At 48.5% G+C, this 25,340-nt stretch overlaps 1 protein-coding gene across 3 annotated transcripts in view; it reads left to right on the top strand.

Moving 5' to 3' along the window:
• The window catches only part of Inpp5a (inositol polyphosphate-5-phosphatase A), a 194,837-nt gene that overhangs the window by 101,188 nt on the left and 68,309 nt on the right, over positions 1-25,340 (top strand). For all 3 annotated transcript variants that reach the window (XM_059264992.1, XM_059264995.1, XM_059265001.1), the window contains one exon: positions 23,918-23,981. In XM_059264992.1, the coding sequence (XP_059120975.1) occupies positions 23,918-23,981 (64 nt within the window). The remainder of the gene's footprint in view (positions 1-23,917; positions 23,982-25,340) is intronic.

The following is a 25,340-nucleotide window of genomic DNA, read 5'->3' as shown; positions in this document are numbered from 1 at the left end:
GACTTCAGACATGGCCTGGGGATAGCAACGTTTATCACCTCCCATCCCAGGTGACCTGATATCTGAAGTTTTGGTGCCTGAGTAGGGAATCTAAAGCCCAGGTCCAGGGCTATGGTCCTTGCCTGGCTTCAGAGCCAGCCTGAGTGGCCTCTTGAAGCTGCAGCTGATTCAGTAGCATTGCTGCTGGGAACTGGAAAGGCAGTAGGTCTCTTGGTTTTACTTCTGTCTGCACCCAGGAGAGGGCAGTGGCTGGAACCTTGAGAGCTGGTGAGATCTGGCCAAAGCTCTTGTTTCTGGACTAAAGATGCTACAGAGCCAGGGTGCAGGAGGGAATACTCCCTTTCCATGTGGGTTTTTTTGACCAGCTAGGGGAGGAGGAGCCACACCTTACTAATAACTTAATGTGGGAGCAGAAAGACTTGGTTGGTGTGGGTGACACAGCTCCTGAGAGGTCTGAGAAGGCTTAGCTAGCTGTCATAGGTCCCCAGGAATGGCACAGTGCCAGTGGGGCAGTTGATAAGAGATGGCACCTGTAGGTTTCTTAGTTCCATGTCCTGCCTGGACCTGGGATTGCCCACACCCTGCCTCAGGCCAGGGGAGGAGGCTGTATAGCTGGACATAGAACATTCTTGGAGGTTGCACATGCTTCTTGAGGTGCAGGTGCCTGGAGAAAATATTGCATGCTATGCTGCTGGTGGCAGGCACAGGTGTGGTAGCTGGGATGGGTAAACCAGTGGTGTTTAGGGAGCTTAAGAGGGTTCTGGCCTCATTTGTTCCCCTAGGAATCTTATTCATGAGCAGTCTATGTGGGCTGTGGAGTGATGGGGTTGAAGGGGGTCCTGGGCAGGCCAGAGACTGAAGATCCCAATGACCTGTCTGATTCAGGGACAGTAGCAGGCCAAGGGTGGCTCCAGTGGGCAAAGCCTACCTCAGGTTCAGGGACCACAGCTCTGTCAGTGCAAAAGCCCTGCTGTCTGTTTACTCAAGGCTCTTACCTGGCAGAAGGCCTCGGGCCTTGCAGTCAGGATTGCCTAGACATCTGGATGCTGCTCACATGTGGGCTGGTAGTTCCTTTTCTGCCCTCATACAAGGTCAGGGTCTCCTTCTTTACTTTCTCCTGTGTGGCTTCCAGCACTATTGGGAATAGGTGTTTCTTGGAGGTCCAAGAAACAAGCTAGAGCACTTGGACATATGACACATGACTCTGCTTTTGCCTGGGTGTCCTGGGTTTTCCTGGGCTTTGGAACTTACTTGCAGAGTGTGGGGTGGGGTGTGATAGTGATGGTTAAGGGGGCCATGAGATGCTGAAGGCTGATAAGGAGGAGCTGTCACAGCGTGATGTACTCCCTGAGTGAGCTCAGAAGGCTCCTGCCCTGTGTGGCCTGACTGCCCCAGCAGAGGCCCTGGTGCTGGTGTTCAGGGTGTGACTGAGGGGTGGAGGTTACCCCTTCCTGGAAGACCCCTTCCCACCACAGTATGAGGGGTCTCTCCCTGCTCTAAGATGTTAGGGGAAATTTGTGAGAAATTAATGGAGTTTGCTGGTGTTCTTTGATCTGAGGAAGAGGAAGGAAAGGCAAATGTGTTTATGATGAGGGACTAATCTTTGCCAGCAGCAGCCCCCTCTGCACTGGGCCCTGCCCTCCTCCTCCTCACCTGAAGCCTGATGAAGTGAGGAGCAAGATTGGTTTTCTGAGGGCATCGGGCGCCCTGTGCTCAGTTAAATCATGGCTGTCTGCACCCCTGGCGGGTGATGACCTGCCCTCCTGCCTCGGCACCACGGCCCTTCGGGATGTGATGATGTGCAGCCGCAGCAGCCGGGCTGCAGTGAAGGTGAAACTGTCGTATCGATCTTTTTAGCACTAAAATATGAGCCACTTTACGCCGCTCCCCGCTGCTGTGATGTGAAAAATAATAACTCGGATCCAAATTAAAAATATTGATCCCTGGAAGGTGTTGAAAGTAAATAAACACCTTCCGAAGTTTTCGGGTCAGCCGAGGAATGGTGCTCAGCAATAAATGTGTCGGCACGTCAGAGTCAGGGTTCTTGATCTGTTTTTCCTCTGAATTGATTTTTCATTATTTACTTCCTAAAAGTGTTGGAATTTGGTCCTCTACCGTTAAATCCCAGTGTTTGGGCAAATGATTTCTTTGGGGCTTATGAGGTGCTCCTGACCCACTCCCTCATTGATTGATTGATTTTTGACTCAATGAGCTTGCAGTCTACGCTTTATTTAGGACTTCCATCATAATTTTTTATACATTTAGGCTTGACTTTTTTATTTCCCTGTAACAGATGAGCTGACATTGGGCTATCAAACTGGGGGAAACAATTGCCACGAGGTTAATTTTGTTGCGGGCTCCATGCATTGTGTGGAGATGTGAGCTTTTCCCTCGTATAGCCCAGGCCCTGGAGGGAGTCTGCCTGGCCCAGGACATACAATTAGAACACCTAGGAGGGTGGTGCCTGTAGGGACCCCAGGATTTGTAACTGGCTGACACTGGTTCTCATGAGCTCGAGGACAAGCTGAGACTTGTCTCTTAGGAAGTTCCCTTTTCAGAAGGCAGCTGAAAGCTACTACTAGCTGTGTCTCTACCTGGCCTGGCAGGAAGACCAGGGGGCAGGTGCTAGGTACCACACAGGGGAACATGGTTGGCCCATCCTCACTGGGTTTTCCTGGGTGGAAACATGACCATGTCACTCATCCTATTGTCTTTAGGGGTGAGGGATCCTACTCACCACCATCCAAATCGGGATGCTGAGTCTGTCAAAGCTGTGTAGGTTGGATGTTGGAGAGCTGTCTGCAGAGAAGAAGGGGTAACCTTGATCTCCAGCAGCTTCAGTAAAGGCCCAGTATCTTTCTGCTCTGCCAGCAGCTTCTCATGCTCCTTGTTCTTGGTGCCAGGCAGGCTCAGCTGTGTGCCTATGGGCATTGGACAGATCCTGATGCATCCCTGTTGGCATTAGGCAGACTAAGATGTTCCCCTTGGACATTGAGAAGACCCATATGTGCTCATTGGGCATCAAATAGATCCAGATGTGCCCATATGAGTGTCTACCAGATCTAGATATGCCCCTGTGGGCATCTGGTAGACACAGATGTGCCCAGTAAGCATGGGGCAGACCCAGATATACCCCTCTGGGAATCAGGTAGATGCAGATGTGCCCCTGTGGGTGTCCACTGGATCCAGAAATGTCCCTGTTAGTACCAGGGACGCTCCAAGGTGCCTCTGCAAATGTTGAGAACCCTCAGATATGCCTCTGCAGGTGCTGAGGACCCCAGATGTACCCCTGCAGGTGTCAAACAGACCTAGGTATTGTTCTATGCATGTCAGGAGATCCAGATGTGCCTTTTGAATGTTGGACAGGACAACATGTGCCCCTGTGGACATTGGAAGACTCAGCTGTGGGCCTGTTCATAGGGCTCTTTGTCATCCATGAGAAGCAGTTGCTTATGTTCCCATATTCTGTCTGCTTTCTGATGGAGGAGATTGGGGCGGAGAGCTATAGTAACATGGTACTCATACCAGAGCTTTCATCTGCTTATCCACAAGTGTCTGCCAGAGCTCATGTGTCCCATGACTAGCCCACCTCTCCATTGTCACTCATATTTGGACCTAAGGTAGTTAGGCATAAGAGGCTGGGATATCTACTGATGGATTTTGGACAGGGAGGGAGCACCACAGGCATTCTGAGAAGGCTCAGTGCTGGAAGGAGGGATGGGGCCCCCAGCTTGGGACTAGGTATCCTTGATTGGGTCTGTGACCTCTCACAAGGGTGGAGTAGCCCCGGGCAACCGTGTTGCCTGCTTACCATGGATGAGTGGTTTTCAAAAAAGAACACTTCAACCTGCTTTCAAGCAAGCATTGATTGGAGAGGAGGTGACAATAGCTGGCTGGTGTGAAGGATGTTGGTATGTAACCCCCAAACCTCCTCTCTTCAACATACATCATTCTGGCATTACCTCCCCTAGGTGTGGTACTGTGGAAATGCCACCAATCCACCAATACCAGGTTTGGGATAGGAGATGACCAGAGCTCAAGTCATCTTTACATATATGGTTGGCTCCCCTGGGATGATGTGGTGACTGCTAGGCCGCACTCACCTCCCAAATTCCAGATACCCATGACTAGATGGGAATGATGCATCTTCTTATGGGACTGTCTTTTGCCAGGCAGTGGTGCCCAGCTCACCTCTGGCAGTGATTGGACAAGAGTCTCAGAGGGAGACACACATGCCCTATGCCACAGGGAGGCTTACCAAGTAACCACACAGAGGAGTTCTGGGACACTGCCAGCCATCTCTTTGTGGGACAGAGAAGACAGGGACATTGATTTTCTTCTCAGGACCGAAGTCTACCAAGCTTAGCCAAGAGCTTGGGCCTGCTTCCCTATCCTGAGGGTGACATACAGCCTGCTTATTGGCCCTGGAAAACCAGGCTGTGCTCCTGTGTGTTGGGCCTGCTGCTGGCCTGAGACACAGACACAAGGATGGCTACCCTGCCCCCTGCCCTCAGGACCTATGTTGTAGGCTGATGAATACAGAGGGTGTAGTTGAGATGTTGGCTGAGGCTTTAAGAATACGTTAGGATGAGGACGTGCTGAAGAAGCATCTTATGAAATCAGGGTAGAGTGTTGTTCACTCAGCTCACCTAACTAGCGAACCCTGCACAATGGGTTTTCTGTGCCACGCAGTTCAGTCAGGGCTGTGTGGACCACAGAAGAAGGACCAAAGTCTCCACTGAGAGTGAAGCCCCAACACTTGAAGGCAGCTGCATCTATTGGTCCTACTGGCCAGTCACTCCAGCAGAGCTAGCTGGATTCTGATAGTGTCATTTTGTGTGTTTTGCTGGGTACAGTAGCCGACGTCCCAGGTTAACATCAATATGCAGGTATGGGTGACCCAGGCCACATCAAAAGATGCCAGGCAGGTAGTGCTCGCACTGTGGCAGTTGCCAAGGAGCCCTTAGTGGCCAGCACTGCCTGATCTGGGTCCTCACAGCTGCTGAGCACTAGGCTGTCCTGAGCAGAAGTGGATCCAAGAGAAGTTTAGGAACTCTCCCAGAGCACAGCACAGTGGAAGCTTATGCTTTCAGTTGGAATAATACATATAATGCTCTGACTTGAAGGAACAGACAGGCACTTAAACCAGCACACATGAGGACATATAGGAAGCACCCGGCATGATGGTGTAGATAGAGCATGCCTTGGGGACCTGGCGCCCAGGGAGCAGATGTTGCATTGAGCAGCACAGGGAGGGTCTCCCATCACTGACTGGTACAATACTGGTAGAATATCTGAGCATGATTGGCAGGGAGAGAGGAAGCCAGAGTTATGCCATGCTTAGAGCATCAAAGAAAGAATTAGGGTGTGACGAGGTGGTCAGTGGGGACTGCTGCAGGATTTGGGGGAGGAGGGGAGGCAGTCATCTAGGGGCAGGTTGGTTGTTTCTAATTTAAAGGTCTATTTGATTTAGCCTTAAATTCATATTGAAGTAAATTCACAAAGTAGACTAGAAAAAGTGATCCAACCCAGTTTGTTTTCATTTTTCTTGACTTCAGTCTTCTGCCTTTCGAAAAAGAGATGCAAGGTCAGACCTTGGTGGGTGGAGACCAATGGGGAACTCCTGTATCCTAGTGGGATGTGGAAACCAGATGGAGTGTGGCCAATCCTATAAATGAAGCTGTGTTTTAGTTTCTTTCCCACATGCCCTCTGCTCCTCTGTCCACCTCACACTGTGCCCCAGGGACACACTTTCACCTTTTGTGCTGGGTTTGAGGAATCAACCCAGAGACAAACAAGAACTGTTTGAGGTGTAGGATCAACTTCGTGAATTAACTGCACTGGAATAATGAGACAGGTTTCCTGCAGTGAGCCACCAGGGTGCAGTGCTCTCACGAGCGGCCAGAACTGGGTTTGTTAACATGCAAGTACTTTGTTAGATCTTTGACATCTTGTCCCACGTCCAGTGGCTTGCAAGCTATCAATTTATAAATGATTCTATGGGAAACTGAAATTTAAATAACACCAAAATAGGAACTGTTCAGTACTGTATTAGGTCAGTGCCATGTAAGACCCATATGATGAGAGCCTTAGCATGCTGCTTGCACAAATCAGTGAGATCTGAGTATATGGAGCTGTACCAGGCTCGGGGGAGGCTCAGTAGTATTGATGTATCTATTCTACCCAGGTTGACATGATACTTCAATGCCGTTCTAATCAATATTGGAGTAGATTTTTTTTGTAGAAATCAAAAATCTGGATTTAGGTTTTTTATGGAAGTGTAAAGGACCTACAGTGGCCCAGTGACACTGAAACTGGACAGAGTCAGAGGTCTCATTTTGCCTGATCAAGACTTGCTACAAATCTACAAATCTACAGCATTATCAGAAAACCAGAACAACAGGCCAAGGGCTAGAGAGGGGGCCTGGAAGTCATTTGAGTTAGGCTGCCCTCAAGGCTCTAAGGCTGGGATTTCAAGGGCATACTACCTTTGAGTTTTGACAAAGGTGTCCAGGCTGTTCAGCCATGAGGGTGTGTGATCTGCTTAAGGGATGAGTGACCCTTATGACCACTTGCCATGAGTCAACCCCAGCTTTCACCAGAAACTGGAGATTAACCTCCATGTGGTTACAAGTCTGGGGGAGAAGTGATGACAGAACTTGGCAGGCAGCATCAAATGAAACATTGGTGTTTTTGCAGAGTAGAGGCAGTTCACAGCCCACGAGACAACATTACAATCTTACCTGACCAAGAATTTTCCCTTGAAGTTCTTCATGTAAATAACTTACCAATCAATAAAAGTAGGACAGAGGGCCTGGTTTTTGACATGGGGGAGATCTGAACAGACTTATCAGTAAGATGCAGAAATGGCAGGTGAGAGTGAGAGGTGCTCACCTTCTGGCCACCAAGGCAGTGTCCTTGTCTCTGAGTGTCCCTTCAACCAGCAGCCCAGCTTCCAGTACTAAGCACTGTCCCTGCTGTGTGCTGATAGTGTCTACTTTACAAGTGAGGAAACCCCTCATATCTGGACTCTGGACTGCTTCTGGGGCTAGGCTCCAATTTTACGTAAACCCATCTGTCACAGAAGGTGTAAAGCATAAAGCCTCAGGCTTCACACGTGTACCTGTGCCTGGTACTAGAAGGTCTGCTATGGGAGCACACATGGGATAAGAACCAAGGAGAAGCCTCATCTGAGGGCAGCAAGGAGCATGGGCCCTGCTGACCCTTTAGCCACAGCCATGGGGTGCCACCCATCTGCCCTGGCTAATTGTGACATCTGGTCTCATGACTCTGACTGCCCCCCCCCCCCCCAAGGTTTCCTCCACTTCCAAAACTGTGGACATTGTGTCTGTAGTAAAAGCAGATTCTGTGGTCAGTGTGCCCAAAGTCTTCAGGGGCCTGTGTCTGCAATCATGGCTTCTACTCCTGCCCTTCCCTTCTGCTCCCATAGGGCATTTGCTGGTGGTGGCTGTGTCAGTCAGCTGTGAGTTCGGGACCCTGGTTTCTGTGGGCAGGAGAGCAGTGTGGAGTGGGAAACCCCGTGGCTGCTGGCTGCATGTATGGGGAGGGGTGATAAAGGCTTGACACTCCCGGCCTGCTGATCCAGGCCAGTCTGACTACTTCCCACCTAGGCCCTCAGTTACTATATGTCTACCTTTGTCCTACGCTCTCTGGTGAGAAATCCCTAACAGGCCTTTGGTGAAGCTGAGCCAGGTGCCTGGTGGCGGCAGATCCATCAGGCTGCAGACAGGCATGATCGAGGACCGTGTCACATGAGCCTAGGAAACAAATACACTGCAGGAAATGTATTGGTGAACAAACTGAAAGATTGTAAAGCTCTTAAGGACTTTGATGCTTGTTAGCATTTTTTGACAGAAAATCACTGAAGCAGTGGACATAAAAAAAAATAGTGCTGGTGCTCACAGTGTAGCTGCTCATTCTATTTATTTGGCCTCAAGTGACGTTTCTCTGCGGAGTCCCTGTGAGCCTTGCCCTGCTTCCCTAGACTATTTTTCCTGGGAGTTCCAGCAAGTCCCGGCCTCTGCCTCATGCGTGCCTGGTCTCCTTGAGGGGTCTTTACGCTGTGGATGGAGGCCAAGCCATCTCATGTAGTAGTGTATCCCCTTAGCCCTGACAAGCTTGACCTCAGATGCAGGAGCATCCTGGGTCCTTGTCCTCTGGAACCCAGTTTGCAGGGCCTGTAGCACTCTGGTGGGGGCTACCCTAGGGACTTTTCTCCTCTGACCTCAGTGGTTTTCATGTAGATGATAGCTGGGTCTCCTGCAGTGGGCCCAGGGTCAAGGTCTCTGCATGTGTGCCAGGTATATGTGGCTTCAGTGGCTAGAGCTCTGCACTCTTACCAAGTCCTCCACCATTTCCTTGTCTGTAGCTCAGTGCCCAGAACAAAGGTTTGAATGGTCTGCAGAAAAGGACTGTGGGAACTTCAACATCTGGCCTGGCACCAGTCTGCATAATTTGCTTTTCTAAAACCAGCCCCAGCCGGAGAGGGAGATGTTCTTGTCTGTGAACCAGGTGGCCACTTTTAAGATGCAGCAGTGGGGGACAGCTGATTGATTGGTGTGTACTCTAACCGTGTTTACAGAGTTGTACCCTGCTGACCCTTTAACCATGAGATGGTGGCCAGGGTCAGTTTTGCTGAGCAGTCTCTGGTTTCTGGTTAACCTCCATTGCCAAGGTATGTACACAGTTGGGTGTGGGTCAGTGTGATATCTGTAGGGTATGGTGGTCAGGAGTGGCCTCTCACTGTGCCTCCTCTGGGTGATTAGGGTTGTGGTCTTTGGTCTTTATACTTAGTTCTCATCTGTTTTGGATTCATGTCCTTTCCACCGGCTGCTTGCCGTTTTACGGTTTTAAACACAGCTCTGTTTACATGAAGAGAGTGACCCAGGAGAACATAGTTCATGGCTTCTACGCCTGGGTTCTTACTCTCCAGTTGACACTGCTGAAGGACTTCCTCATCTTGTCTGTGGTGGAGCTTCACAGTTTACTTGTAGGAGGAGCTGCACTGTCAGGTTGTCCCCTCCTTTTCCAGAACTGTGGTAAATGGGTGGCTGGGCTGGTGTACCAGCCTTGCCAGCCAAGAGTGAACTATAGCCTATCCGGCATGGGCCCCCATTTTTAAACCTCATATGTCCAGGCCCCACCTCTGCAGATGTCCCTTGTTCTTACAAAGGCCAAAGACAAGTGCCTAGCTACCATCACCAGAAAGCATCATCCTGAATGTCTCAGGGTCACTGCAGTGCACCACACAGCCACTGGGACATGGGGAGCCACAGCCTTCCCAAAGCAAAGCCAGCTGCCTCTCCTTCTTGTCTGCTGCATTGTGTAAGAAGATCCTAGTTTTCTTCCTTTTTTAAAAAAATATATATTCTTGTGTCTGTCTGTCATATGAAGGTGACTGTGTACATGTGGAAGTTAAGACAACTCTCAGGAGCTGGTTCTCTCCTGCCACCATGTGGGATCCAGGGATCAAACTCAGGTCATCAGTCCTAGCACACATACTTCTGCCCACTGAGCCATCTAGTTAGCCCAGTTTCTCATTTTGTATAGGGCAAAGTGGTGGTGAAACTTGAAGGAATTTTCTGTAACTTTTTCTGATGGTTAGGAATTAAGGATGTCCTAACTGTGTCATTCCTGTAGAGCATTTTCCTAAACCAAACATCTTGAGCTCTAGATTCCACTCAGCTGTCTCCACAGCATGAGAACTTCTCACCAATGCTAACTTCCTCTCTAGGTCCTCGTCTGTAAACTCTGGAAAGGTCTTATACTCAGCAGAAAAGGTAACCCATCTGAACACATTCTGCATTTCACTCATCTTAAAACATTTCTACCAATGGTTGTTGGAGGAGGACATAAGCATGTGGAACCAGAGATTTTGTATGTGAGAACAAGAAAATGATGTAGTCCTTCAGTTCTGCGGGGGCATATGAACACTAACTGTACACGTCTCTTGCAGAATGTTTGAAATTTAGATAGTTTCAGTATGCATTCTTCCCTGGCAGGGGCGCTCTCCCCATCCAACTCCTGTAGCAGATTAAGGCCTGCAATTATCTGAGTAGATCTGAAAGATTGGCTATCATTGTGCAAACATCTCTCAAACGGAAATTGTTACACTTTGCTCTTCATCTTGAAATGAATGTTTGGTTGTCAATTTTTATTGCTGATGTAATGAATAAAGCCCAGTGACGGCCACTGTCCCTGAGGCAGCCCCAGCCCATGGGCAGAAAAGTGCTGGTGTGGAGCGCTATGGGCATCCCACTCCCACTGTGCACTTGGCCCCTGGAATCAAAGCAGAGTGGTGATTTTTCCCCTTTAATTTTCTTTGTATTATTGTCCCCATTGTCCAGAAAGAAGATGCCTGGCTGCTGGTTCCTGAGCTGGAGCTGGGCATCAGGATTGGACAGGCAGTTCTGGTCCATGGCTGGCGAGTTTTATGTATCTCTTTATGAGTCCAGCAATGCAATGATAACACGGAGCTTGTCTCATAAATGCTGCTGTATAGCTTAGGACAGCAAGCGCTTGCATGTGACCCAGATTATCTAAGCCACAGTCCCTTTGGGTTGGAGCAAGTCTCTTTAATAAATGTTGGCTGTCCTTCCAACCGTCATAATTATTTAAAGGGTTTTCAAAAGAGAGGGGACAAATCAAATCAGGCCATTGCTGCCGCATCCCATTGTGGAGGTAAGTGTATTTGTAAAACGTGGGTCTTGTTAGAGTCTCCTCCCAGTTTTCATCTATTATCACAATAATTGAGTTTGTAGCTGGAATTAAATTCATCAAATTGTGTTATCCTCTTTAGAAATTGGATAGGCACCCTGGCAGGGCGAGGCAGAAGTTAATCCGCTTTGCTAAAGCCTCCAGTGGCACCATGCAGCAGGGTGAGGAGGCTCAAGCGTCTTCCTGTCACCTCAGACACGGTGTGATTTCTCCTCGATCCCCAGTGCAAATAATGACATTTGAATCGAGCATTAACAGGCTTAATTACTTTAAAATTGTCATTTTAATTTACACTGATATAGTATTGATCATACAAGCAGAGATTAAGCTGTTCAGCGGAGCGGATGATGGGGAATTAAACATTAAAGGGTCCTCGAGGGGCTGTGCACACTGCCTGGCGTGCGCCGGAAGAGGGATGATAGTTCTTCGTAATGAACTGGCAGCATGCGAGGACATGAATCTTGGGCTTCTGGAAAAGGGGAAATAATGGGGTTTGGGACGCATTTGCAGGTTATTCATTCGCTGCCATGCGCCAGTTCTCCAGTGATTCATCCACCTTGCCGGCGTTTATTTATCCAGCAGATTCCGGAGCTCTGACCTTTTGCTAAGTACACTGAGCATAAGTTAGAGTGGAGATTTTTCAGGTGCAACTTTTTATCAGTGTTTGTTATTTTTTCTTATTTCCAATTGGCATCCAACAGAGTGATTCCAGGTTTTGGATGTTCTCATGTCTGCAGGTCCTTGCAGATGGTCCAGTGGTGAGAGTAAGGTATTTGAGGAAAGGTGTGGGGGAAGGTGTCTCATGCACTACTGTAGACATTTCAGGGGTAGTCCAGACTTTAGTCTCACATCCCTGTGTATGGATGGATGTCATGAGATGTCATACTTGTGCCCTTTGCTCCACTTCCCAGTTTTTAAGTTTTCTGGCACAGACTTGTTGCTGTAACTATTTAGACACTAGGAAGAGAGTTGAGAAGGAAGAAGGTACTTCTGTCTCAGAAGCAGATGTATCTGACAGATTCCTTTTGGCTAAAATGAGAACCCATCAAATCTTTTAACCTCAGAAAGGTCTGCTTTTCTTAGGTTACGTCATAAAAACTTAAGTGATTGATTTTTATGCTCACCAGGGAGTGATGAAATTCTTGGTCACTATCCATAATGGCTTTATTTTAAACTGTGGGCTGGAGATTTAAAGTATAATCAGGGAACTGAAAGAGTGCTGATGCTTCACCTCAAGGTGGACACTAGTGTGCATGGGACCTTAGAAGGGCCTTTTTTTTTTTTTTGGTTTTTCGAGACAGGGTTTCTTTGTGTAGTCCTGATTGTCTTGGAACTTGCTCTGTAGACCAGGTTGGCCTTGAACTCACAGAGATCTGCTTGCCTCTGCTTCCCAAGCCCTGGGATTAAAGACATGTGTCACTACCACCCAAAGGGCTCATGTTTGCAAGTGTTTCCTGGATGCTAGTAGGGCTCACTACTGTGAGCATGCTCAAGCTCAAGGTCTCATTGTTGCACATGGACAAGGGGTGCTAGGAGGCCTCCTTGTTCCTGGAGGTGTCTTTTCAGAAGTTAAGGACTTGTTGCACAGCTTAGTGGTTGCGGCCTTTTTGATGACACTTGTCCTTTGTTGATGCCTATAGCCTTTCCTGAGCACCTCTGTGATCCCATAGGACTCCTAGCAGCCACTGTGCACTGAGTACAGCCCACCTGCTGGGTGTTGTTTTCAACCCTTAGCCATTGTCACCAAGGGCAAAGCTGGGATGCTGAGCATAGAGTAATGTGTGGCACTGGGTAGCAGATTTCAAGCAAGTGGTCCACTGATGGTGCCACTGTCCTAGGCCCAACTGTGGCCTCTTTGAACTGGAACATGGGGAAATACACGTTCTCCTCCAGTGTAGAGCTTTGGGATTATTAGAAGTAACAGGAAGGGTGAGGGAGTTCCAAGTCCCATTTTATAAGCCAGAAGTAACAAGTCTCAGAGGCCCTGGGGGATTGGCAGCTACATGTGAATGGGTTAGCCTTTTTTCAATTTCTCTTCTCCTTCAGTTGATGGATTTTGACCAGTGTCCCACATTGTAGAATACTGTATACCATTAATGAGAGCAGACTGGTCAGGCTTCATAGGCATGGAGCCATGTAGAGAGAGCTCCCTCCACTCCTGCTACATAACTGCTTTCATGCAGGGGCAAGTTTGGTTCAGATTAGGTGGATGTGGTTAGGATCCCAGAGCTTAGTTTCTAGAAAAGCTGGTTCTCCCATGTTCTCTCTCCGTTCTCTTCTTGGTGTCTGCACACTAACTGTGTGTTAGACTATGGAGACCCTGTGTAAGGCATCAGGGGCAACTGTGTGCTTCCTTCCTGCCTGAACTCCGTCCACTCCACCTTGGGCAGCTTCCTTTCTCCTAAAGGCTCACTACCATTCTGCTCTTTATGTGGTGGTTCCATCTTGATACCTCTAGCTTACTTCTCCCTCACCTGAGGTGCCTTTCCCTCTGGCTCTGTCTATACTGGCTACTGCAGGGACTCCATTGGCAGCCCTGCAGTCTCTCCCGATTCTGTGGCCCTGCATGCCCCGTGCCACCCCTTAGCCCTTCCTCCTCTTCAACCTCTACTTCTTCCCCTGGCCGCAGCTCTCTTCCAGAAAATCCCTTTGTCTCTGGCCCCACTGAAACCTAGATGCCCAACCATTTGACATCAGTTTTCCATTGTAGCCTGGGTCCTCGTGTCATTAGAATCCCACATGTCACCTGCCATCCTTCCCCTTCCCCTAGCTCATCTTCACTTACCTACAAGACTAGTAACCAGTAAGAAAGGACACAGTTGACCTCCAATCTGGAGGTCAAGTGGCCGTCAAGGGGGTATTTGCCCCTGACTCAGCTGCAGCCGGTGCCATCCTTAGTGGCCTTCCAGGAGTCCCTGCAGTGGTGGATCCCTGGGATTGCTGGCATGCCCTTCTTCCATGACCTGTACGTCCCTGCTTCTGTCCTGATATTCTGGCACCATTTCCTTCTTTAAATGAGAATGGCAGACACGTGTGAGGTCAGGACAGTGGTGCTGAGTCTGGAAAGTGCAAACATCAGGTCCGCTTGATGGGTGTCACTTTTCCTTGGTCTTTGTCAGTAAGGTCTAATTTATAACAAGGCCATTAGTGGGAGATAGCTTGTTTTGGACATCTTTCCCGTAAGAGTTCTTCGTGATTTGCCTCAGAAAAGAGGTGAAGGTCTCCTTGCAGATGGTTAAAGCCCCAAGCCCTGCTGCCTGCAATACCAGGTCAGGGACAGAGTGTGCTGAAGCCCCTTTTCTTCTCGGGGGTAGCCTTGGTTCTTGCTTTCTAGTTGAGGCAGAGGTCATGTTTTGGGCCGGTGGGGGGCGGGGAGAGGCACATTCAGGTGGGGAATTGGAAGCATTGAGATTGTTTCTCTGCTGCGGAGCTGGCCTTCTAGGCTAGCAGCCTTCCATGCTGGGCCTTTGTATTCTGGCATCATCCAAGGACTTACTTTTGTGTGCTGAGGGAATAGATTCAGAAGAAGTGACACCCTGATAGGAGCATCGGTCCCTGTTGGCTCCTGACACCAGTCCATAGTGCTTGGTAACCATGGGGATCTGAGGAATCTGGTGGTGTTCTCACCATCCATGTGTTGTAGAAAGGAAACAGGCAGAGGTTTTCAGTAGCTTGATGACAGTCCTGAGCCCCAAAGAGGCAGGCACAGGATGACACAGGGATTCCTCACTCTGGACTTATGTTGTATGATCAGAAACAGGATAGGGTGGAATGATTCCAGCTAGTGAAACTGTCGGCTAGGAGGTGACATGTTGTCACGTATTCAGAAGACTGCATCAGAGCTTGAGGACAGACTCTTGCACACTGAGACCAGCCAGCAGCCTCCTCTAGGTGCAGGAATCAGGAGGAGAGCCCTGTGTCCTGATTGTGTTCACGAGACAGGCTCCTGACCTTTTCTGCTTCTGTGACCATTATCACTTTCCTGGGTGGGGAGAGGTGGGCTCACTGGGTGTGAGCAACTCCAGAATTTAAAAGTAGAACAAGTTTTACTCATACTTTGCATTTAATGGAAACTGCAGTGATGAAAATATTGTCAGTGAAGTACAAATAGGACAGAAGGAAATACCATCTGGAGCGTGCCACATTCTGGGCGCACACATTGTGGAGTACACATGGCCCAGAGTTGGCTGATGGAAGGGGAGCCTGGGAAACAAGCAGAGAGAGGATGCAAAGACAGAGATAATATTTTTTAAAGTATTTATTTATTTTTGTTTTACCTATATGTGTTTTGCTTGCATGTGTGTATGTGTACCACATGTGTGTCTGGTGCCTGAAGAACCAGAAGAAGTTGTTGGATCTTCTGGAACTGGAGACAGTTGTGAAGTGCCATGTGGATGCTGGGAAATAAGCCTCTGTCCTCTGCAAGAATAGTGGGTGCTCTTAACCACTAGGACATTTCTTTAGCACCAGAAATTGTTTTGGACAGGATGATAAGTCACAAATTTCCAGAGTTATGGAAGATCTCTGTACAGAACTGGGAATCCCAGTGAGTTCCTGTCAGAATTGGAAAAGAAAGCCCTACCAGATAGATGATAATCCACCTGAAAGCAGAGTAGAAGAAAGAGAGTATTAACCATTAACTGACAGCTCATGTTCCAGCACAACTGGTAGAGGAGGGGCGTGGTTCTTGGTGTGGCAGAGGGAGCCTTCTTACTAGTTCTATCTAGTAAGATCATCTAAGGATGAAGGAGATGCTGGGATGTTAGTTGTATTGGCTAGTTTATGTCACCTTGACACTAGCTCAAGTCATTTGGGAAGAGTGAATCTCAATTGAGAAAATGCTCTTACCAGAATGGCCTGTGGGCAAGCTTATGGTACTTTAATTAGTGACTGATGTTGGAAGGCCCATCCCTGGGCCACCCCTGGGCTGGTGGTCTTGAGTGCTATAAGAAAGCAGGCTGAGCAAGCCATGGGGAGCAAGCAGAGTAAGCAACACCCTTCCATGGCCTTTGCATTAGCTCCTGCCTCCAGGTTCCTGCCCTGCTTGAGTTTCTGTCCTGACTTCCTTCAGTGATGGACTATGATGTGGAAGCCTAAGTGAAATAAACCCCTTCCTCCCCAAGTTGCTCATGGTCATGGTGTTTCATCACAGCAGAAGAAACCCTAATGAAGACCATGGTGCAGGCCTGTAACCAGGTCAGCCTGGGCTGCATAGCAAGATTCTGCCCCCCCCCCAATAAGGAGGAGGAGGTAGTAAAGGTGAGAAACACATTCTTATTCACATGAAATCAGAAAAGATTCATGACCAGCAGACCCACAAAAGATGATAAATGTTGAAGGGTGCTCTTTAGACAGCGGCCCAAGTGAAGAAGGAAGGAAGGGAGGAAGAGGGATGAGATGGGAAATATGGGGCTACGTAAGTGGATGTCAGGTATATAAGACAGATCATCCGTGAGAGAGAAGGTCCATCACGAAGGACAGGAGCAAGTGGCATTCTCACTTCAAGGCCTTGCAGCCTGAAAGGAGTGACAGTTAAGGAATGTCAGACCTGAAGTGTGGCCGTCAGGACCAGAGCTCACTCACATAACACCCTTGGAAGAATCGCACCACAGCAGCATTTCCTTGGGCTTAGTACTAAGTTAAATGATTTGGAACAGAAGTAGATGGCAGTTTTCCAATATAATTGAAATTCAAAAATCAATTAAAGCCTTCCTGCAGTGTTTTCTGTGTCCTGCACTTCGCTAATGGCGGGAGGTATTTTGTAAACAACCCTTGCTTGCTGCTGGCCTCCTTTAAAGTGCATTGTGCTTTAATTATCCTATATCCATAATGCACATAACTGGGATTGTAATTGAAAAGCTAATGATTTCCAGAAGCCAAAAGAGAAGGCAGGGCTGTTGCAGTGATGTGAACTCATCACATAATTCAATGGCCATGAAAATCTATTGATTGACTTCTGAAGCTATTCAGATATGGAAAAAGTATAATTTAATAAATTTAGTAATTAAAACTAGATGTTATTTTAAGTTGAATTTTATATTATTATCAAAACTCAGTTTGAAAAATCTATGTTATCAAAAAACATCTAGGTTGCATAGGCTCTAAGTCTGAGAGGAAGGTACCTCAGGGGTGCCAGTGAAGTCTAGATGCCTGTATGGGAAGCCCTGTCCTTACATAGCTCTGTCTTCATTAACTAAGCAGGAAGCCTCAGGGTTGGCATCCTCTCGCGTCATGGCAGAGGCATGTAATAGATACAGCATGCTGTATGAATTTTGCAAGGCTGCACTCTCCATATCCACACACCTCCTGCCACAGTGAAACAGATAGCAGGACTTGCTTTTCCCACTTGTGGTCATCAGCCACCCAGAAAATAGATGGAATTGGGCAGAGCAGGTGACTGCGGGCCTCCAAAGGCCTCCTGCTGGCCTGTGCAGATGATGTCTCAGTTCTGCTGTAGTGCCTTGTTTATCCTTAGTGCTTACGTAGTCTTCAGTAAGCTAGAAATGGCCCGTCCTGGGGATCACTGTCCATGCAAAGCTGTAGGACAGAGTGGAGGACCTCTTCCTGCCCTCCCTTTACGATGAATTTTTCTGACTTCTGGCCAGAAGTTGTCCAGCCCCTCTGACATCTCAAAGAGTTAAGACAGTTAAGCCATGCATGATCAAAATAATTCAGATTAACTGTGGATTTGGCTGCCCATGTCACTACTGGCTTCCATACTGTGCAGTCTGGGCTTAGGCTTTATCTCCGTTGCTCTTGGCGTGGCAGTCACATTGTCCACCTGTGGGCATCCTCCTGGCTCCCCCATAGGTTGCTTCCTATCCTTGGCTCTTCTGTGGCCACTCCTTGTCCCCACTGATCACTTCTTGTTACTATTGGCTGCTTTGTGCCCCCGCCCCCCACTTCTTATCCCTTACCTACTTCTTGTTCTTCTATCTAGTCATTTTCCTTTTTTGCCTGACACCCCCTGGGTCTGGACCTTCATCCCTGCTCTCTTCTCTACCCTTAGTTCCTGTTGGCGAGTTCATCATTTCATCACACGACTGTCCACATGCTCATACTCAGTGGCTACCCAGGCTGGTGGTTTGGCCACTGTGCTAGGTAGTTTTATGTCAACTTGATGTAAGGAGGGAACCTCAGTTGAGAAAATGCCTCCATAAGTTCTGGCTGTAAGGCATTTTCTTAATTAATGATTGATGGGGGAGGGCCTAGCTCATTATGGGTAGTGCCATCTCTGGACTGTTGGTTCTGGGTGATCCTGGGTTCTATAAGAAAGCAGACTGAGCAAGCCATGGGCATCAAGCCCGTGAGCAGCACTCCTCCATGGCTTCTGCATCAACTCCTACCTTCCTGTCCTGACTTCCTTTGTTGATGAACAGTGATGTGGAAGCAAAAGCCAAATCAACCCTTTCCTCTCCAAGTTGCTTTGGTCATGGCATTTCGTAACAGCAGTAGTAACCCTAACTAAGTCAGCCATGTTGACCATTTCTCCCAGTTTCAGGTGAGGTAGTTATGGCTACCAAGCTTTCTAGCTTGTTCTCAGTCTCCTATTCATCTACCTTTCTTAAATAGCCTAGGACCACCTAGGTCCTAGGGGTGTCACTGCCCCCAGTAGGTGTGGCACTCCTGCATCAACAATCAGTCAAGAAAATGCCCCCACAGACATGCTTACAGGCCAGTCTGATTGAGACAATTCTTCAATTACGGTTCCCTCTTCCTGGTTAACTCCGCTTGTGTCTGTTGACTATAGAAGCCAACCAGCACCCCCACACATCCAGCCCATGTGTCTCATCCAAGTAGGAACCTAGTCTTACCCCTTCACTGTCCACACCTTCTGGATATGTACCTCTCCCACGGCCCATCTTCAAGACCGTCTTGTTCTGATTTGGCTGCTCCACACTATGGTAATGTGAAATGTTAACAGGCCTACTAATCTGGTGGAATTTATTGTAGTTCAACACGAGATATTAAGTGGCTGTTGTGTGTAGTGTTTACCCTCACTGTCAGGATGACTTGTGCTTTGCCCTGGCAGACAAGGCCCTGCCCTTCCCAGGCTGCCTAATTGGAGATGCAACAACCAGGATCTGTGACAGGGTTCAGCACCCCATGTACGACATGCCAGCTCCCATGGTGCACGCTTTATAAAATGCTCCTTAATTCAGGGACAGAATATCATTAACTTTGTAAGTGGATGAATACAGTGGACAACCAATTTAATTAACTTCTAATGTCGGCTGTTGGATGGGAGATGGAATGAAATTATGTGTGCATCTCTCGGGCCAACAGCCAGCCTGGATGGGGCTTGGTGCCGAGGGTCAGGAGGTGAGGAGGGAGCAGCTTTGTGCCGTCTCTCCTATCCAGCCCTGGGAGCTGAAATGCATCAGCTCTCAGTTTGTACTGGCTACAAAGGAGGACACTCTGTGACAGCGACATGCTAAATGTAGCCTTTCCCACGTGCATGTCTCCCACTCAGTAATGCTAGGGAGACAGGCGGTAATGCTGCCTCATCCAATTAGATTGGCTGCCTGTGAGTTTATTATAAAGGGAAGAATCAATAAAGCTCTGCATTGATTGAAACAAAAGCTTTGTTTCATTTATTATTGTTTATAATCTAATGAATGTTAAAATAACTTTGCTTTGATTTATTGCTCAATCTGTTAAATTGTTTTAAAGCCAGTCCTCTCAGGGCTTACCTTTGGGGTATGATCAGAAGAGTATTTTCTGTGAACACACAGTTTCTCAGAAGCTGTGCTTGAGGTCATTTCTGAGACTTGAGCAGACAGTTGAGTGTACCAGGTCAGAGCTGCCCAGCCAGCTGGACCCTAGGGGCACCATGCTGCTGGAATTCCTCCAGGAACTAATCTCTGCTGGGGGACTCTTATCACATTCCTGCCCTCAATGAGCTTCCCCCTGTAAGAAGGCAAGTCTGAGGCAGCTGGGATATGCAGCATTTTGAGGGAATAATGGGGTGCTGGGTTGGGTTTATGCCGCTCGGAAGAGATAGTGTTTCCGTGGAGACTTGGAATAGCAGAGGGTTCCTGTGAGAATCACCTGGAAGAGGAGAAAGAAGCCATGTCGTGACCCCAGAGACAGAGATCTTGGCCAGCCCATGCTTCATGGCCAGCAGTGCTGGAGCCCTGTGAGTGGCAGGCGTGCCGACTTGTGTGAGAGTGTAGGGCAGAACGTGGATACCTGTAGAAGGCTGGTGGACTTCTGAGTGGAGAGGAAACTGAGGGGCGATAGCAGTGGCACAAGGAGTACCCATTTGGAGCTGCTGGCTTAGCGTTGGCAAAAGAGAGGATGGAATTTAGAGATAGACAGTGGGTCTGTGGTCTGCCAAGTCTGCAGATGAAGTGGAGATGGGTTTGCAGAGGAGACATGTGGTGATGGGAAAACGCTGGGGAATCAGGGAAGTCCATACTTTTCAGGGGAGCAAGAGGAGAGGAGGGTTAGTATACATACTAAATTGGGAGATTCAACTTCTAAGAGATCTAAGAAGGATTGTGAAAGCACCAGAGGACCTTCTAGAAAGGGCCAGTGCAATACATGTGACCTTATCAACCAAAGATGGGGTGGAGGCCACCCTAGAAGTAGGAGGAGAAAGACAGAAAGGCTTTGTTGGGCGCCCTATCCAGATTCATTGTGTTGTCACTGAGGGTGGGGTGTGGGGTGGCGAGGAGGCTCCAGAGAAGGGAGTGTGATACCCTGGAACTCAGGAATAAAAGTGTGGACCTATCATCTCATCACTCAGGAGGCTGATGCAGAAGGCAAGCCTGGACCATCTGAAAAGACACTGTCTTCAAAAAGAAGAGAGGAGGGAAGGAGGGCAGGGTGGGTGTCCTGTGTTGCTGAGGGAAATGCCTGTCTGATTTGCAACATGAACACCATTGAAGAGTTGGAATAGAGGAATATTGTGGTGGTGAGAGCAGAAACAAGATTGGAAGCAAATGTTTTTTTAACAAAAATTTGAAACACAGTGTTAGCAAGTAGAATTCCACAGGATATGAAAACATGATGAGATCAAGTTGGGTCTCTGCCCCAGAATGCAAGACGGGCATATTCACACAGGTGCTTCCCGTGCGGAAGTGGTAATGTCTCAGCCTCTGATGTCCTAAGTTTGTTCTCAAGAAAGTAGAGCTGTCAGAGCTTGATCCTGAGAGAGTGTGTGTCCTTGAAGGCAGCACAGTGGGGGCGAGGCTACCTCCTTCCCTTGGGTGGGGGTATCTGCCAGGTATAGAAGAGGTGTATGTGAGGAGGAGGGGAGGGGGTGTGAATGGTTCAGCCTACTCATGGTTTATTAGTCTGTCAATTCTATTTGGAACAGTTAAGCTCTCTGTTTGGTTGCAGGCCTGAAGATTAGTTATTGTTATAGTTTATAGAGCTTTTTACTGCTCATAGATTGATTTCATTTTATAAAGAAAGAAAAAATAAAACAACCAAACCCTGGAGTTGGAGACACTTTATCCATAAAAACAATATGGTAGACTCTTATGTGAGGTATTGCGTGTCCAGTTCTGTATTGCCTTTAATGAACATAGTTGGCCTATGAAAAGGCCCCTGGTCTCTCTGCTATAGCCTCTTGGCCCTGTACTCAGCTGTCTCAGCAGTGGTCACAGCACTGGCACCTGAGGGACCTACCCACAGGCATTCTGGGAACTTTCAGTGTCGAGCTCACAGTGCTGTGGAAGCTGCCCAACATTTTCATAGGACGTCTGGCCAAATATAAAGTGGGCTGTCGCCCACCTTTGGGCCTGCCTCATGTAGGAGATGCTTGGGTGACCCCCTCATTCATAGAATCTGAGAGGCAAACGGCACTGTTGTGTGTCTCTGTTGATGAGTCAGTTTGGCTTAAGTTTGGGACTAAGCCATTTCCTGGAAGAGTGAGCTCCACACAGGAGCCTGGGTTAATGGTGTGCTCTTTGCTGCCAACTTCCCAGCAGAAATGACAGATTACCTAAGCCAGTTTGTTTGTCACATTTGTTTGAGAGTACACAGTGATAGAGGTGTTTCTGTGTGGGCTTCTGCTCTAGACCAGGAAACTCCCAGGCTTGTATGTGGCTGGAGCAGGAGTATACCAAGCACATTGCTTCTTGACTCTGCATCAGACTTGTCAATAGTAATTGACCTCCGTTGTTCTGATTCTCCTGTATGTACAAGCTGGGCCTACCACTGTTCCTTTCAACCAATGGAGATATGTGGGTGGCTGCACTCTCCCTGAGGCTGGAGTGTGTCTGGACGGTTACACTCCCCCTAAGGTTGAAGTATGTCTGACAACGCCATTAATGCTTCATTTCTAGCCAGTGTGGCTGCTAGGGCCTGGCAAGTAGGTCCACCTGTCCAGGCTAGCTCTCCTCTGCTCACTCCCTGTCCCATACTAACAGAGCTGGGAGTCTGAACCCAGTGTCCAAAGTGGTCTTCATAACACTATCTCGTTCCTCTTCACCTGAGGCAGGAAGAGAGGCATCCTACACAGAGCTGTGTGTCTTGTGGCTCTGGAGCAAGTGTTAGGTTCATGCTGGGCCCAGCCCTGCAATTTTTTCTTCTGGCCCATAGAGGAGGCTCAGTCCCTGCATCTATCTGAAGCATGGTCTCTCCTATTGATGCAGCCTTAAGAAGGCAAACTGAAGGCTGGCTGCTTCCAAGTTCTGCTATACAGGTGCCTCACTTATGCACATGTGACCAGAGGAAAATGTGACCATGGGTCTGGCCGGACTATCCACAGAGCAGAGGAATCTTCCTGCTACAGTGCAAATGCGGACAGGACGTGAGACAGCAGAGCCCTGGGATCTTCCAGAAGCAAGGATAGATGTGATCCACAGAACACCTTGTGAATGGGTGTCAGGCAGGATGTGTGTGGGTAGACCGGAGGAGGAATGAGGAAAAAAACACAGAATTCCAGGGGATACTAGATTCTGGGGCTAAAAGCATGGAGGTGAGCTGTGTGGGAAACTAGAGGGCTGGGGGATGATCAAGAGATAGCTGGGGATTGATAAGGACATAAGATGGCAAAAAGAAGAAAGGGGTTGGATAAATAAAGCCCTTCCCCACCCCACTGTGGAGTGGCCAACATGGTCTAGGGAAGCAGGTAGAATTCCACATAAGCGTATACCAGATGAGGTCCAGCTTCATGAGGATGTCACATGTGCAAACCCATAGACCAGGCACCTTGAATGCAAGGTTTGAGTGGAGTTTCCTGCATTGACAGCCAGAGTTTTATAGAGTGTGATAGCCGGGGAAAATTAAAACCAAGCAGTATTACACAGAAATTTGAGTCTTTTGAAAGGCCAAAAATGCCATCTTTGTTGCCAGCAGACATGGCCTTGGTCTCCTGCTTTGCTGTCCTTGGGGTCTGATGGCAAGTATAGAGCAGGCTATTCTTATGTGAGCGCTGAAGAAGAAGGACCAAACCCATCCTTGTGTGGCCATTGAGCTGGGTGACCAGACCTATTCCTTTGTAGACCGTGAACTAGGGGATAAAACCTTAGACTTCGTGGGCATTCTGGCCGGGGGAAGTGGACTGTTTCTATGTGGATGCTGAGTTGGGGGTCAGACCAACTTCATGTGGACATTGAACTGGGCACCAAACCCTTACATGAACACTGAGTTAGGGGACTAGACGTGTTTCCATGTAGACACTGAGCTGGGGGACCGAGCTTTACTGTGTGAGCAGTCTAGTGGGGGTCCCAGACTATTCCTGTGTGGACATTTGAGGTGGGAACTGACTAACTTCTATACTTCGGTCCTTAATTATTGAAGTCATTTGTTTTCCAACTCCCATTTTTCATAGTAGTAAATCCCATCTGTGCCTGTGTTGTGGTCATGGATAGATGGTGGTGGGTGTGGGATCCAATGAGTGAAGCCTGGGGAGATGAGCCTGGATCTCCTGAGGATCCAACTCCTGAAAACGTGTGAGGCCTGGAGTGTGCAGCTTGGGACGGCAACACGGCAGCTGTTTGCTTGTTGGCTGAACGGTGCTGCTCCAAGCTGACTAATTTACCACTGCGCTGTGCTGGCAGGTGGGAGGTGCTGGCCAGCCCATGGCCACCTCTGCCTCCGCTGCTGGGACTGAGTGACGGTTTGTGTCCTCTGCTGTCCTTGCAGAAGCATTTTTTATGCTTCCCGAACCTCACATAGTGGAGAACCAGTACTGCCCTGACCATCTTTCTCTTTGCTCCTACAGGCACTAGGAAGCTTTTATTTTCTTCACGAATCCTTAAAAAACATCTACCAGTTTGACTTTAAAGGTAAGACTCCATGCCGGCTTCCATGATCTGTTTCTGCAGCCCATCCCTTGGTCGGTCCTCTCCAGGTCTCTCTGGCTTTGTTGTCATGAGAAGGCCTGCATGGTCTGCGTTTGATGTCACTTGCACATCTTGTAAACCTGGCACCTTGCCGGTCCTGAGGGGAGATGCCACTGACCTGCTCTGCCTGTCCTGAGTCACGTGTCAAAGCTCTGCCCATCTCAGTGGGCTCTAGCTTTCTTCCCCTCCCCTCCCCTCCCCTCCCTTCCCTCTCTCCTCCCCCCTCCCTTCCTTTGTTTGTTGTTTGTTTATTTGTTTTGAGACAAGGTTTCTCAGTTTAACAGCCCTCACTATCCTGGAACTCATTTTTATAGACCAAGCTCTGCCTCCTGAGTACTGGGATTAAAGGAGTGTGCCACCATGCCCTGCTAGCTCTAGCTTTCATATAGGAACTCAAAGGAGATAGTAGTTTCCTACCCATGTTCCTTTGAAATATAAGAAAATGAAATGGAATCGGGGAGGGTTGCATATTTCAGAAACAGAAGAGGATGTATTTGTGGCTGTGAAAACTGCTGGCTGTCATTTAGTGGCTGGTGCTGGCCCTGCACTGTTTGCCTGGGTGTCACTGCTAAGATGGCCTTTGTGTAGTTCACTAATCTAGCCTCTCTGGGGGCACCTGTTGCCACAGTGAGAGGGATTTCTTCAGGGCCCCAACTGACTATTCCGTGCTCTTGCTTCTGTTGTATGTAAACCTTGAACTCCATGCTGGTCTGGGGCCAGATCATGTCACCTGGAAAAGTCACTGAGTTCATGACAATCGTGAAAGTAACTGTTGTATAAGATGTTCTTCTCACACATTTCAATGTTTGGTTCCAGCTGGTGACTCTGGTTTGGGTTGGTAGTTGTGGCGTCTTAGGCTGTGGGGCCTTACTAGAGGGTACTAGGTCACTGGGATCTGACATTGAGATTTAGCCCAATTCTCCTTCCTGATCTCCAGATGTGAACAAGTTCTTGCCACCAGAGCATCAAGCCACCTCTGCCAGGACCCCTGCTAAGACTTCCTGCCATGATGGATTGTACTCTCAAACCCTGGGCCCAAATCATCCTCTTTTAAGTTACCTTTTGTCAGGCATTTGTAACCAGTGACGTGACCACTTTCATCCGCTGGTTCAGGTTCACTGCTGGTATGCACTCAGAGAAAGGTTCCCCTAGGAGGTGGAGGAACTGTCTTCTCTGCATCACTCTAGCAGCCTGTCCAGCCTGTGGTGAGCAGGATTCTGGCCAGCAGAGTGATTGTCACTGTGCCTCGGCAGCTTCTTCTCAGTACAGCACTTGTCTTTTTCTTACCAAGCATTTGGCCAG

The sequence above is a fragment of the Peromyscus eremicus genome, chromosome 1, assembly GCF_949786415.1.
Source record: "Peromyscus eremicus chromosome 1, PerEre_H2_v1, whole genome shotgun sequence".
Lineage (NCBI taxonomy): Eukaryota > Metazoa > Chordata > Mammalia > Rodentia > Cricetidae > Peromyscus > Peromyscus eremicus.
The sequence above is the reverse complement of the archived record's forward strand: the minus strand, read 5'-3'. Positions and strand labels throughout refer to the sequence as shown.